This window comes from Capra hircus, chromosome 25 (assembly GCF_001704415.2).
Source record: "Capra hircus breed San Clemente chromosome 25, ASM170441v1, whole genome shotgun sequence".
Classification (NCBI taxonomy): domain Eukaryota; kingdom Metazoa; phylum Chordata; class Mammalia; order Artiodactyla; family Bovidae; genus Capra; species Capra hircus.
This window is the reverse complement of record NC_030832.1, coordinates 20076789-20088977: the sequence shown is the minus strand read 5'-3', so window position 1 is coordinate 20088977 and position 12189 is coordinate 20076789. Positions and strand designations below refer to the sequence as shown.

General features: G+C 40.3%; 2 protein-coding genes across 4 annotated transcripts in view; one reads left to right on the top strand and one right to left on the bottom strand.

The window, feature by feature from the left end:
• The window catches only part of METTL9 (methyltransferase like 9), a 48790-nt gene that overhangs the window by 1351 nt on the left and 35250 nt on the right, over nt 1–12189 (bottom strand). The window lies entirely within an intron of this gene.
• Nucleotides 1317–12161, top strand: IGSF6 (immunoglobulin superfamily member 6). The gene is made up of 6 exons (XM_005697599.3): nt 1317–1871; nt 5552–5908; nt 8413–8519; nt 9344–9391; nt 9742–9822; nt 10967–12161. The coding sequence occupies exons 1-6, from the start codon at nt 1805–1807 to the stop codon at nt 11021–11023; spliced, it is 717 nt and encodes a 238-aa protein (XP_005697656.1). The 5' UTR covers nt 1317–1804; the 3' UTR covers nt 11024–12161.

The window sequence follows — 12189 nt, the reverse complement described above, 5'->3', positions numbered from 1 at the left end:
AAGTCTGTGTTACGTTAGTCATTTCCAAACCCATGAGCGTCAGATGCCCAGGTACTAGGGGGCTAGAAAAAGTCTTCAGTTCACATACATACCAAGCACTGACTACAGACGCGCACACACACACACAGTGGTATATATAAAATCTGGGGGGTGCTTTCCGACACAACAATGATGTAAAAAAAAAATATACAGTAATGTTAAAAGTATTACTAAATACAGATTGAGAATAACTTTCTGTAAATGACGAAATATATAGTCAACAAGTGCCAAGCATACAAACGGTACAGTGGAGAGGGCTTCATTCTCTCCGGCAGTGAGCACCCCTCTTCCCCGTGGAAGGCAAAGCCTGGGGAAGCAGCTTCCCCCTCCTCTTTCTTGCAGCTCAGGCACTGGCTCATGACCTAAGCTCAGAAACACTCGCCGCGACCTGAAATGAGGAGCAAGTGGCCCAGAGGTGGGGACGTGAGGCTCCTTCTCTGGGAAGGCGGAGCAGTGGTGTGAGTCCAAGCAGCTCGGGCAGCACGGAGTGGTACTACTGACAGGCTGTGGCCCACGCCAAGGCAGCAATGCTTGCCGGGGGCAGTGTGCTCTTCACATCAGCTTTATAGCAGATTTCAGGGCATGTGTCTTGCATGTAGACCCCAACACATGATTCTCCAGTCCTCCCAGGGACTCAGTGTGCTACCCTCAAATCCTTTCAATAAACTCCCTTTTGCTTATTAAGTCAGCCCAAGTCACTTTCTGCTGTTTACAAAGAACCTGACTGATGAAGCCCCCGAGGGACTAGGATGGGGTTCTGGATGACAAAGATTCCACACATTTATTTCACAATAAAAGCGGTCACACAAAACTGGGGCACAAGGGCTCCCCAGGTGACTTAGTGGTAAAGAATCTCCTGCCAATGCAGGAGATGCAGATTTGAACCCTGGGTTGGGAAGATCCCCTAGAGAAAGAAATGGTAACCCACTCCTGTATTCTTGCCTGGGAAATTCCAGGGACAGAGGAGCCTGGCAGGTTATAGTCCATGGGGTCGCAAACAGTTGGACATGACTTAGTGACTAAACAAAACTGGGATACAATTAGTTAATGGCACCCAACTTATTTATTCATCGTTCACTGATTTTTCTCATCTCTACATGAAGATGGACTTTCCAGGTGGTGCTAGTGGTAAAGAGTCCGTCTGCCAATGCAGAAGACGGAAGAGATGTGAGTTCAGTCCCTGGGTTGGGAAAAGCCCCTGGAGGAAGGCATAATGACCCACTCCAGTATTCTTGCCTGGAGAATCCCATGGACAGAGGACCCTGGTGGGCTACAGTGCATAGGGTCGCAGAGAGTCGGACACAACTGAAGCGACTTAGCACACTACATGAAGGTATTTCCTTCTGCTTCTCCTCGATTTCCAGCAGTTATCAGCCCAGCACCAAGAACAAATTAGATGCCCAAGAGCACAGACTGAACTGCTCTAGAAAATTTAAGTATGATTTATCTGTCAAACAATACTTTCTAGGAATATGCACCAAGGTAAATCAAAATCTCACCCAAAACATCTAACATCTTTGAGGCTTTGTAAAACCCAAGAAAAACGTGACCATATGAACATTTAGAAGTGTGCTCTAAGCTAAAATCTCAACTTTAAATGGTGAAACTGCATTACAAACAATCTTTACACAATTTCAAAAAGTTCCCAATTATGGTTCCTCAATAAGAGTTCCTCTCTTTGGTTCTTCCTTTCTTAGAGGAAAAAAAAAAAAAGCCAAAACTCTCCTCAAATACACACTCCCACACCTCACACATACACACAGAAATGGAGACTGTGAACAGAGGAAAGATTATTCTCGGTCTGGAACTCAATCTGATTCTGTTTTATGTCGGTAAGGTTCTTTTTTTTCCCTCCATTTTATTTAAATCAATTGCTACTTTTCATCTAAAAATTCATTTATATTTTAACCCCCTACAGATTTTTAAATGTATAACATTATGGAAACTGTCTAAGGTGACAAATTTCCTTTTTTCTCAGAGAAATAGGTAATAAAAAAACAGTTGAGAAAAAAAATTAATATTAACATTGAAAATTTCCTTTGCTATCATGCTGCTTTAGACAAGAGTACCTCTCCAAACAAAGGCTTGAAAATATTCATAAAATCACATTAATCATTAACAATTCAGTTCCCATACAGGCAAACTGACTCTGCACTAAATAATTGAATATTTTTTAAAGAACAGTGTTTCAGAAAAAGCTGAATTTCTATAAATTGAAGTACCTGTCATTTAAAAAAACTGCTATGGCTCCTTCCTTCAAAAATAACCATATCACAAATATATGGATACTTTTGCCTGTTTTTTCTCTATGAGAGAGTTTCCGATATCACAGTTCTAATAATTTCATCATTGTTCTAAAAAATCTCATAATCTCAGATTTGCTCACAAAGTTTGGGTCATAGGCCAGGAAAGGGAACAAAAGCTCTTATTTTTTTCTCATCTGTAAAGAAATATTTTAAAATGTTAACCGTGATTTGGTAGGGGCAGAGTGGTGAAAGGACTATGGGTGACTTTTTTGTTTCTACTTTCAGTAATAAGTCTATTAATTCCCTAATAAGTATATATATTACTTTTATAGAGCAGTCTAATTAGCATTATTTTTTAAAAGAATTATCTTTCAAAGATATATACTGAAAGATGTGCAGACAAATTACCTGGAATTTGCCCTAAAATAACGAGAGAGTAAAGGCACAAGTTAGGGAGAAGAGCTGAAACAAGCCTGGGCTGAAGTCAGGTGATGGTGGAGAAGTTGCTGTGCTGGTCAACTACTTCTGCGTATGTTCGAAATTTTCCATAAAGGCGTTTTTTAGAAAGTTCAGAAATTACTTCTCTATGTATTTTCTAGCTTGGTCTTCAAAAACAGTAATCTTTTTTCATTCCCTTCACTAAGAAGATAAACTTTCAACCTTTTTCAGAGGGTACTGTGTTTAAAAAGAAACCCTACAGAATGCGAGAGTCCTTCAAGCGCAGCTCTTGACAGGAGTGGGCTGCAGGCTGACACATTATCCAAACTTCCCTTCCGCTCTAAGCTGCCGCCTCATCCACGCGCGGGGGCGGGCGGGGGCGGGGGCGGGGGCGGTTGCGGGGAGCAGCCGTCTCCTCACAGCCTGGGCTCTCACAGGAAACCACCACACCGGGTTTTCTCCCTTCCAAGGCGGTCATGAGCAGAGATATGAAACTCCAAAGCTGCAAGTATTTATTTTACCCTGGAACACTAGTTCTCAAGGAAAAATGTTGAAAGACAGCTTCCCTTTTAAAAACTACCTCATGGAGGAGTTGACACTGGGACCTTGCTGCTTAACTTCACGACTCTGGCAGGCCCATTACTATACCTCACAAGGCCGCTTCTCTACTTCTAAGGTGAGTAAGTCTGGGTAGGAGACCTGCGGCCGCAGTTACCAGCCTTAGGAGTGAGGCTAAACCCCTCAGCTGAAGACGCAGGAAGCCTGGTCTTCTCCAGTGACTTGACTTTACCCACTCATCTGGTTTACCTTTACCAGGTTGCTAAAAATCTCCCAGCTCATCTCCAATTGTACAAGTAACAAAAATTACAACATGGTGAGAAGAGATTTGGGTCACAAATACCATGATTCTAGTTTTAATTCTGCTCTGGATCAGGACCTATAAGAAAAATGTTAAGTGACAAAAAGCCCATATTAAACTTGTATCAGACATCTTGGATTATTTTTTAATTTTGTGTACAGTAGCAAAGGGAAAAGTCAGACAAATAAGACCATGTGGAAACATAGAACCACACAAAGTCAGAGTGAAAACATGCACAAATTCCAGTTTGCCTCAACCAATAATAGCATTTCACATAGAGCCTCCCTTGCCCTCAAAATGGCTGAGGGCAGGTCTTCCCAGTGGTAAATAACTGAGCAGCTTTCCAGTTTCACGAACCTGGGATTAGATAGGCAGCCACATAGGGACCCACCCCCATGACACGGAAGCAGCATGATGTGGCGGCAGTGAGAGCACTAGATGGGGTGTCTAGTCTCGGCCCTGCTGACATGATGCTGTGAAGTGAAGTGAAAGTCGCTCAGTTGTGTCCGACTTTTTGCTACCCCATGGACTATACAGTCCATGGAATTCTCCAGGCCAGAATACTGGAGTGGGTAGTCTTTCCCTTCTCCAAGGGGTCTTCCCAACCCAGAGATCAAACCCAGGTCTCCCACATGGCGGGTGGATTCTTTACCAGCTAAGCCACAAGGGAAGCTCAAGAATTCTGGAGTGGGTAGCCTATCCCTTCTTCAGCAGATTTTCCCGACCCAGGAATTGAACCAGGGTCTCTTGCATTGCAGGCGGATTCTCTACCAGCTAGCTCTCTTTAGAGCTCTATTTAGAGCTATCTCTAAAATGGGCATATGATACTGTGGGGACAGGAGTGGCCATCGCAGCAGAAATAGCTCCTTTCATTAAACACTTACTTAGACCCGGGTAAGTAAATACTCCTTGTGCACTGATGGCCTCAAGGAAACTTCCTGCTAACCTCACGATACTCACAACACTATCTCCCTTTTGCTAATGAGGAAACAGACCAGAGAGCTAGGAACTAGCAAGAGCTAGGATCTGAATTCAAATCTCTGCTCCTAATCACAATACCGCTCAAGTAAATCAAAGCTACAAGAGGCTACAAAGCAATGCACAAGAGCCAGGGAAGAAACTAACCTGCTGGGCAGTGGCATGGCCAGCTCATCAGGCCTCTGCTCACCAATGAAAGGCTGACTAAGCCAGGGCTACAATTTCCCAGATGTACATCTTGCCTTTTATAATGTTTCCCTTTGGGACAACTAGACTCCCTGAAGAACAACTGTAAACTGTCATGAATTTCTAGCAATCACAACCTTAAACGGCAGAAAAAAAAAATCCCTGCTGCTCATGTGCTCAGTCATTTGCATAAGGGGCTTTGATACCTATTGCTACACTGAATGCAATATTCCTGTGAGGCCAGCAGTGCAGATAACGGAACAGGCTCCTAGAGAGCAATTGATTTGCACAGGGAGATAAACGGACAGCTCGTAAGCACACCACGAGTGTACACGTGGACCCCGAACTTCTGACTCCGGATCTGCTGTCACCTCCAGCAAAGGAGATCCCCACCCCACCCCCAGGGCTGCCCCTTAAGTACACCAGACATCACTGTGCTCCAGCAAGCCTCAGGTCAGGAAACTCAGAGGGTCAAGAAAAGTGAGGAACACCAGCGTCTGCCTTTAAGTTTCAATTTTTTGGACTGATAGTAAAGTTAATGTACAAGTTTAAAAAAAAGTTATGGGTGTGTTGTAACTTTATAATAGTGATTCACAATTTTAAAGGTTATACTCCATTTATAGTTATCATAAAATATTGGCACCAGTGTCTACTTTTATAGTCTTGACCATGCTGAGAGTGAGGTAAGAACAAGAAAGCCATGGTTTTCAGTGGATTCTTCACCCCAAAATATCAATAAAACAGGAGCACAGGACAAAGGGAGGTGAGAAGCCCAGTGAACAAGCTCATCTGCTTCCTCCTACAGGGGTTGCAGACAACTGCATCGTCTCAGTGTCTCAACTACCTGAACTTGAAGTGGACTACACGCAAAAGGTCGTAACCTTGTCCTGCTCCTTTTCCACAGTGGGGTGCCCTGCAGAGCAACCCACAAGCCTGTGGTTTCGCTATGGGACTCACGAGTCTGAGAACCTGTGCTCTAATGGATGCAAAAGTGAGACAGACAAATACACACTTAAGAATCTGGCACAAAACCGGGTTTCCCTCACTGTGAACAGGCTGACTTTCAATGACAGTGCAATCTACGTCTGTGGAATAGCCTTTCCCAACTCAAAGCAACCAAGAGCTAAGCAAACGGGAAGAGGGACTGTGCTTGTGGTGAGAGGTCAGTCAAAGCTTTATTCCCATACACTGGGTTCTGCTTGGCCCCTTAAATGCATCACTTACTTCTATGCAGAGATTAGGAGATACATCTGATAACTTAATAGCTGAGCCAGTGAAAAGTATGACATTCACACTAGCCAACATGCAGTTTAGACTGAAGAACTACTCCAATTCCATCTCTCAGCCTCTGCACACACAGTCAGGGCTATGTCAGGTGGTATATTCTCTATGTCCAGACTTTACTGGCAAAGGCTGACCAACTATGCCCTTCTTTCTCCATGTTACACGGACTGAAATATGATGTTTAACTGACAGCCTTGTTAGGATCTGGTCTGGTATTGCACCATCTAGAACAAAACACTGGAGAAGCATAAGCAATCAATAAATTGAACCCATAAAAACATATGCATTATGGAGAATAAACACAAAATTTAGGTAAAGCCACTGGGGGACCCCTGACCTTACCCCCTTGTGCATAGATAATGAACAGAAAGAAAAAGGGTCGGTGTAGTTTCCTTAGATTTACTAAAATCCGTGACAATTTCCTCATGCAAGTGAGGACACTGAGCCTAGCTAAGACCTATAAATTATGAAATCGTGAGGAAAAGCTTCACATGATTCTGGGGAAAGGAAGAGATTAACAGTAACTCCATGCTTTTCTCAGACCTCTCCCCTTTAAATAAACTCTAGTATGATGAGCTCTGAGATCATTAAAACATAAACTCAAATTGATCAGGCTTCTGGTTTTAAAACAGACTTCGAGGAGCCCAGACTGTCCTATATTACAAGCCTTACTTTGGTGTTCTAATGAATTTTTGCTATTTCACTATTATTTAATGTTAGTTTATGCTCACCTGTAGGGGTAAATTATAAATGAGTTAATGCACATAAAGCACTTTTAATGGTGCCTGTGAAGTGAAGTGAAGTTGCTCAGTCATGTCCGACTCTTTGTGACCCCGTGGACTATAGCCTACCAGGCTTCCCAGTCCATGGGATGTTCCAGGCAAGAGTACTGGAGTGGGTTGCCATTCCCTTCTCCAGGGGATCTTCCCGACCCAGGGAATGAACCCGGGTCTCTTGCATTGCAGACAGATGCTTTACCCTCTGAGCCACCAGGGAAGCCCTTAATGGTGCCTGGTTTATATCAAATAATTAATGTCAGCTAAGAAAATCAACTCTGAATATTCACTGAAAGGACTGATGCAGAAGCTCCAATACTTTGGCCACCTGATGTGAAGAGCCGACTCACTGGAAATGACCCTGATGCGGGGAAAGACTGAAGGCAGGAGGAGAAGGGGGCGAAAGAGAATGAGATGGCTGGATGGCATCCCGGACTCAATGGACTTGAGTTTGGGCAAACTCCCGGAGATAGTGAAGGACAGGGAAGCCAGGCGCACTGCAGTCTATGGGATCTGAAAGGGTCAGACATGACTCAACAACAGATATTAAAACAAACACACAACAGCTGTGGAAATTTGTATCTCTCACTGCACGCATTTGTCTTCTATAAGAAATAACAGCCAGAAGAAAAATGGTTTGTAAAGAGAAGGAGGTCTCAAACCTGCAAGTTTATGTGATGAAACACCCTTCTGTAGGAGTAGGAATGAAAATACCATTAAGACAGAAACAGCAATTTCCTACCTTTTAACACAGCCGCTAATTTCACACTTGAAACTTTTAAGTTTTACAAATATGGCTGACTTATTAAGTTTCACAAGAAAAATGTATGTTGTATAAACTGAGTTCACAGGATAAGCATCTACGGGCTTATTTAGTTGAAAAGTACAAGTTATTCAGATAACAATTACAAATTTAACTGGATTCTGTACTTCAAATAATTGCATACTTCAAATAACTGTGGTGTGTTATTTCATCACTACCTAGAGAACAGGACACTTCCTACAGGGAGGGAGAAATTCAGAATGTACAAATGGATTCAATAATTCTACTTCCAGCTTTATTAGAAAGAAGAGACGCACAACAACACTGCATATACAGGCGTGCGGTGAGCACCATCATCTCAACGCATGGCCTTCCCAGGGTCTTCAAAGACTGCACTGTTGACCTATGTGTTCAGTTCAAGGTCATAAACATACGTGGGAAAGAATTTTAACTCCACAGACTCTTGGTACTAAAACAAACTTAAAACACCCTTGAACAACCTGTCTTGAAATGTTTATCTCACTTTAGGCAACAATTTACATAAAAAGTGATTCTTAGCATCATGACAAATAATTAATTGAATTTATTAAAATTTTAAGTTTTAAAAATGAGTAACATTTTGGGCATAATACACTTAAAGAACTAATGAACTGGCCTTAACTATATTATATACTTGAGTGCCTTCTAAATTAAGAGCCCCTGAATAAATTTTTATATGAATAGCCAAACAGCATAAGCTCATGTGTCCCCCTTAACATTTAGTTTCAATTACACTTTATACATATATTTGCAATAATGTTTCAATAGTGACTGTCGCTCTTTCTCTGTCTGTAATTAACAAAGAGATGAAGGTTCTCAGCAAGGAACTGCAGTCCGCCCTGATAGCCCTCTTAGTCCTGTTCTCTATCTACATCACCAGTGTGCTCGTGATCTTCATCATCCTCATCAAAGTAAGTCAAACGTCTTGCATTAGATGTCCCTATGGACTTGAAAATTGTCTTAAGGAAATAACTTCCATCTCTCCACATGTTGGGAGCCTCAGAAATAGCTCACCTAATTAACATCTCCCTTTGCATCTATCGGAAATACCTACTGCAGAAGAGGTCTGCAGAAAAAAGCAAAAATTTTCATCACTGAAAATCACTAACCAGAGTACACAATTTATACGGTTTTCTTTCCATAAATGGGAATAAGAGATCCTTCTTTATAACCATCAGACACATGCTACTTTTCCACTGGTGGGGGAGGTATGAAAGGCCTAAGAACGATCTTTAAGAGTGAAAAAGGTTAACGAAAGAGACTGAAGGGACTTCCCCGGTGGTACAGTGGCTAGGACTCCATGTTCCCAATGCAGGGTGCCCGGATTCAATCTCTGATCAGGGAACTAGATCCCACACGATACTTCTAAAAGTCCTGCATGATGCAATTAAGACCCGGAACAGCTAAATAAATATTTTAAAAAGAGAGAGAGAGACTAGACACTGCCTTAAAATATCTTTAAGAGGCCTAAAGTTTTCGAGAAAGACTATACTTCTCATTGTTCACATGCTATAAGAGGGGATATGTATGCATTATATTAAGATTACCATAAATCCTATTATCAGTATCAGCTTGAGCTATTAATAAAAACACCTCAGAAGTGACACGAAAATTACTCTTACTGCATATTACTTAAATATTAAGCTCGTTTAACTTTATTATGGTATGAGATATCTGCCATGATTGTTCTGAGTACATAACATGTCTTATAAGACTTTCCTTTTCTTCCTGACAGTCAAAATCTAACACTCGAAGAAAGAAAGAAACAGAAGAGTCACAAAAGGTACACACCAATGCTGGTAAAACATCTTCAGAATTGTGGTTATTAACTATTTTACAATGAAAATAATTTAAGAAACACAGAACATCACCACAGAACAACTTTCATACTGTTTCCTACTGTTGAGAAAAATGATAGTCAAGTGACAGAATATGTGGCAAATTGATAGTTCTCAATCATAAATTCTACTTAATATACTCAAAATACAAGAGTTAGCTGTGGGTACAGATGTGTTGGGTGGGGTAGTATTCTAAGACTGGTGGCCAATAAAGAAAGAAAAGGCTCAGATAACGTGCAATAATCATTGCTTTTAATCATAAGACCACATTTTTTTTTCTTATTTGTATTTATAGAAAAAGAGTGCTCGGCGTATTTTTCAGGAAATTGCTCAAGAGCTATATAATAAGAGACATGTGGAAACACACCAACAAACTGTAAGTGTAAAATATCAAAAAGATGTAAAGCTAAAAAGCATGTTTAACTAAAAAAACTTAGCTGCCAGCAAGCTATCAATAATCAAGTTTTTCTTTAAAAAGAGTCTGAAAGAGGACTTTCATAAAATGCATTTGTTTTGATAAATATATAACAAAGGACATCTGATGCAATATCAAATAGACACCAGCCAGGTTGGCATCTTAGTGACATGAAATCTTTCTGAAACACACTGGATACAGGTAATGAAAACATTACAGACAAGGATGCTTTTGTGGGTTGAAAGCTTCTTTGGACTGTATCTTGCATCAGTAGTAACCATTAAGCAAATGTTGCAAACATCTGTGGATCAAATATACAGAAAATTTACTTGTTCACATTAGAAAAGACAGATAATAAGAATAAAAAATGAGTATTTCTTCAGCCTTTGATGTTGAGTGATAGGAAGAATGTATGTTGACTACAATACATTCTGATAGTCCTTCTACAGTCTTAAAGTCCTATAAAAACAGGTTTTTTCAAACAAGACATTGTTTTAGAGATAACAGAGGAGACAGTTTCCACGATACCTGATCAAATTGCCCAGATTTAAATTAAAATGTATACAAAATAAAGAACTTATACACTAACAGAGATATTTTCCTCTTAAACAGCAGCCATGAGGGCAAATGAAACAGAATTCTGATATGAGATGTGGTTTTTCTAAATCTAATTTCTAAAAAGGATTTTCATCCAGGAAATAGTATCATCTAAGTAGTCACTTCATCCTTCAATGTATATAGAAGTACATAAAGAAGTGGTTTAATTATAAGTACCTAAGATGCCACTCTACATAATTACAAATGTGTGTCCACACTCTTCTTTTATTGACACAGGCACCTTTTCAGCAAAGAGGCAAAACTGAATGACTAGAAGACAAGCCTGGAAGTAGAAATTTTAAAGCCCTCAGTCAGGGCTTTGACAATGGCATGTAAACAATAAAGTTATTCTTCAGTTCCCACATCTTACTCCAAACAAAGGGAAAGTGGAAACTGGACCTTTATGGTTACTGGAGAACGCAAGACAGCACTGTAATTAATATGTCGCTCTTAGTGTGGTGTTATTGGTTACAAAACTTAAAATGCGGCCTGTTCTTTACTATTGCAGGAAAAAGACAACACTTATGAAAATAGAGCAGCGCTTTCTAACTATGAAAGACCATAGAAGTCTTCTGACTTTCAATGAAGTCACTGAAAATTCAACTCCAGATGCTATGAAAGTATTAGTGGATATACACCCATCAGGTTTTTTTTAGAAAACAATTTAAGGTAAATGAAAAAGTCAACTAGCTACAAGAAGGACGCCAGAGAATATAAGGAAACTATTACTAATGGAAATTACCAAAATACTAAAACCTAACAAAATGCAATTGAAAAATACTTTCCTAATTTGCTAGGTAGGAGAATTCTAAGCAGTCAAGCATCTTCAAAAACTTCCAATTAAAGCATATGTCCTCCTGTACTTGCTCCATTCAACATAACCACACGATGACTGATACCCTAAAGATGATCTGAAGTCACACCAAGTGCCTCAGTCTTGCCTAGAAGAACTGTCTTTACGGTTTCTAGACGTGGTGGGCCAACTAGACCAAGCTGGCAGGGAAAGAGGAACGGAGGGAGGAAGGAATATGTCAAAATCTGAGTTAGAGAAAAATCATTTTGAACAGCATTTCGCAAATATCATTCTCTCTAGTGTTGCAATGGGCCAGTGGTATAGTACACATTTTCCTGCCAGGGTATGCAAAATAACTTACATCATGCTACCAACAAAAAGTGAGAGCGCAATAGAATACAGTAACATTTTAGTTATTTTAACAAAAAAATCCAAAGCAGAAGGTTGAGCCAGAGAAAACGTCAGAATAAATAAGCTACGACGGACTCTAGGTGTCAGTCTTGTGCCAAATAACAGCAACAGGGAAGGCTTTTGGCAAAGCACTGGAACTGATCGAGCCTTTGCAATATTTTTTTTTCTTTTAGTAAGTCACTGTATTACACACACACACACATTTATACAAACCTACACTTTATACATAGTTGGGGCCATACAGAGTATACAGTTTTGTATTATGCATTGCAGTGTGATTTTTAACCAACTAAGGAGGGAAATGGTAGACAAGGGGCAGTGTATAGCAAGGAGGCTTATGGCACTTACTACCATCTCACTAAGAAAACATGTTACAGAATTGCTCTCTGAAAGTTACTTATGTGTAACAAAAAATCTATTTAAAGTACCTGCAAGTATATATCTGCTATTAAACCTGAATTACAACCTATTATTAAACCTGAATTACAACCTATTATGTTTATTTAAAGTGTTTCTCTTAAACTGGT

Excerpts from the sequence above, each read along its gene's own strand:
- IGSF6 (XM_005697599.3), top strand. The coding sequence starts at position 1,805 with ATGGAGACTGTGAACAGAGGAAAGATTATTCTCGGTCTGGAACTCAAT. Across the intron at positions 5,909-8,412 it reads GACTGTGCTTGTGGTGAGAG|AGATGAAGGTTCTCAGCAAG; the intron begins GTCAGTCAAAGC and ends TAATTAACAAAG. Across the intron at positions 9,392-9,741 it reads AAACAGAAGAGTCACAAAAG|AAAAAGAGTGCTCGGCGTAT; the intron begins GTACACACCAAT and ends TTGTATTTATAG.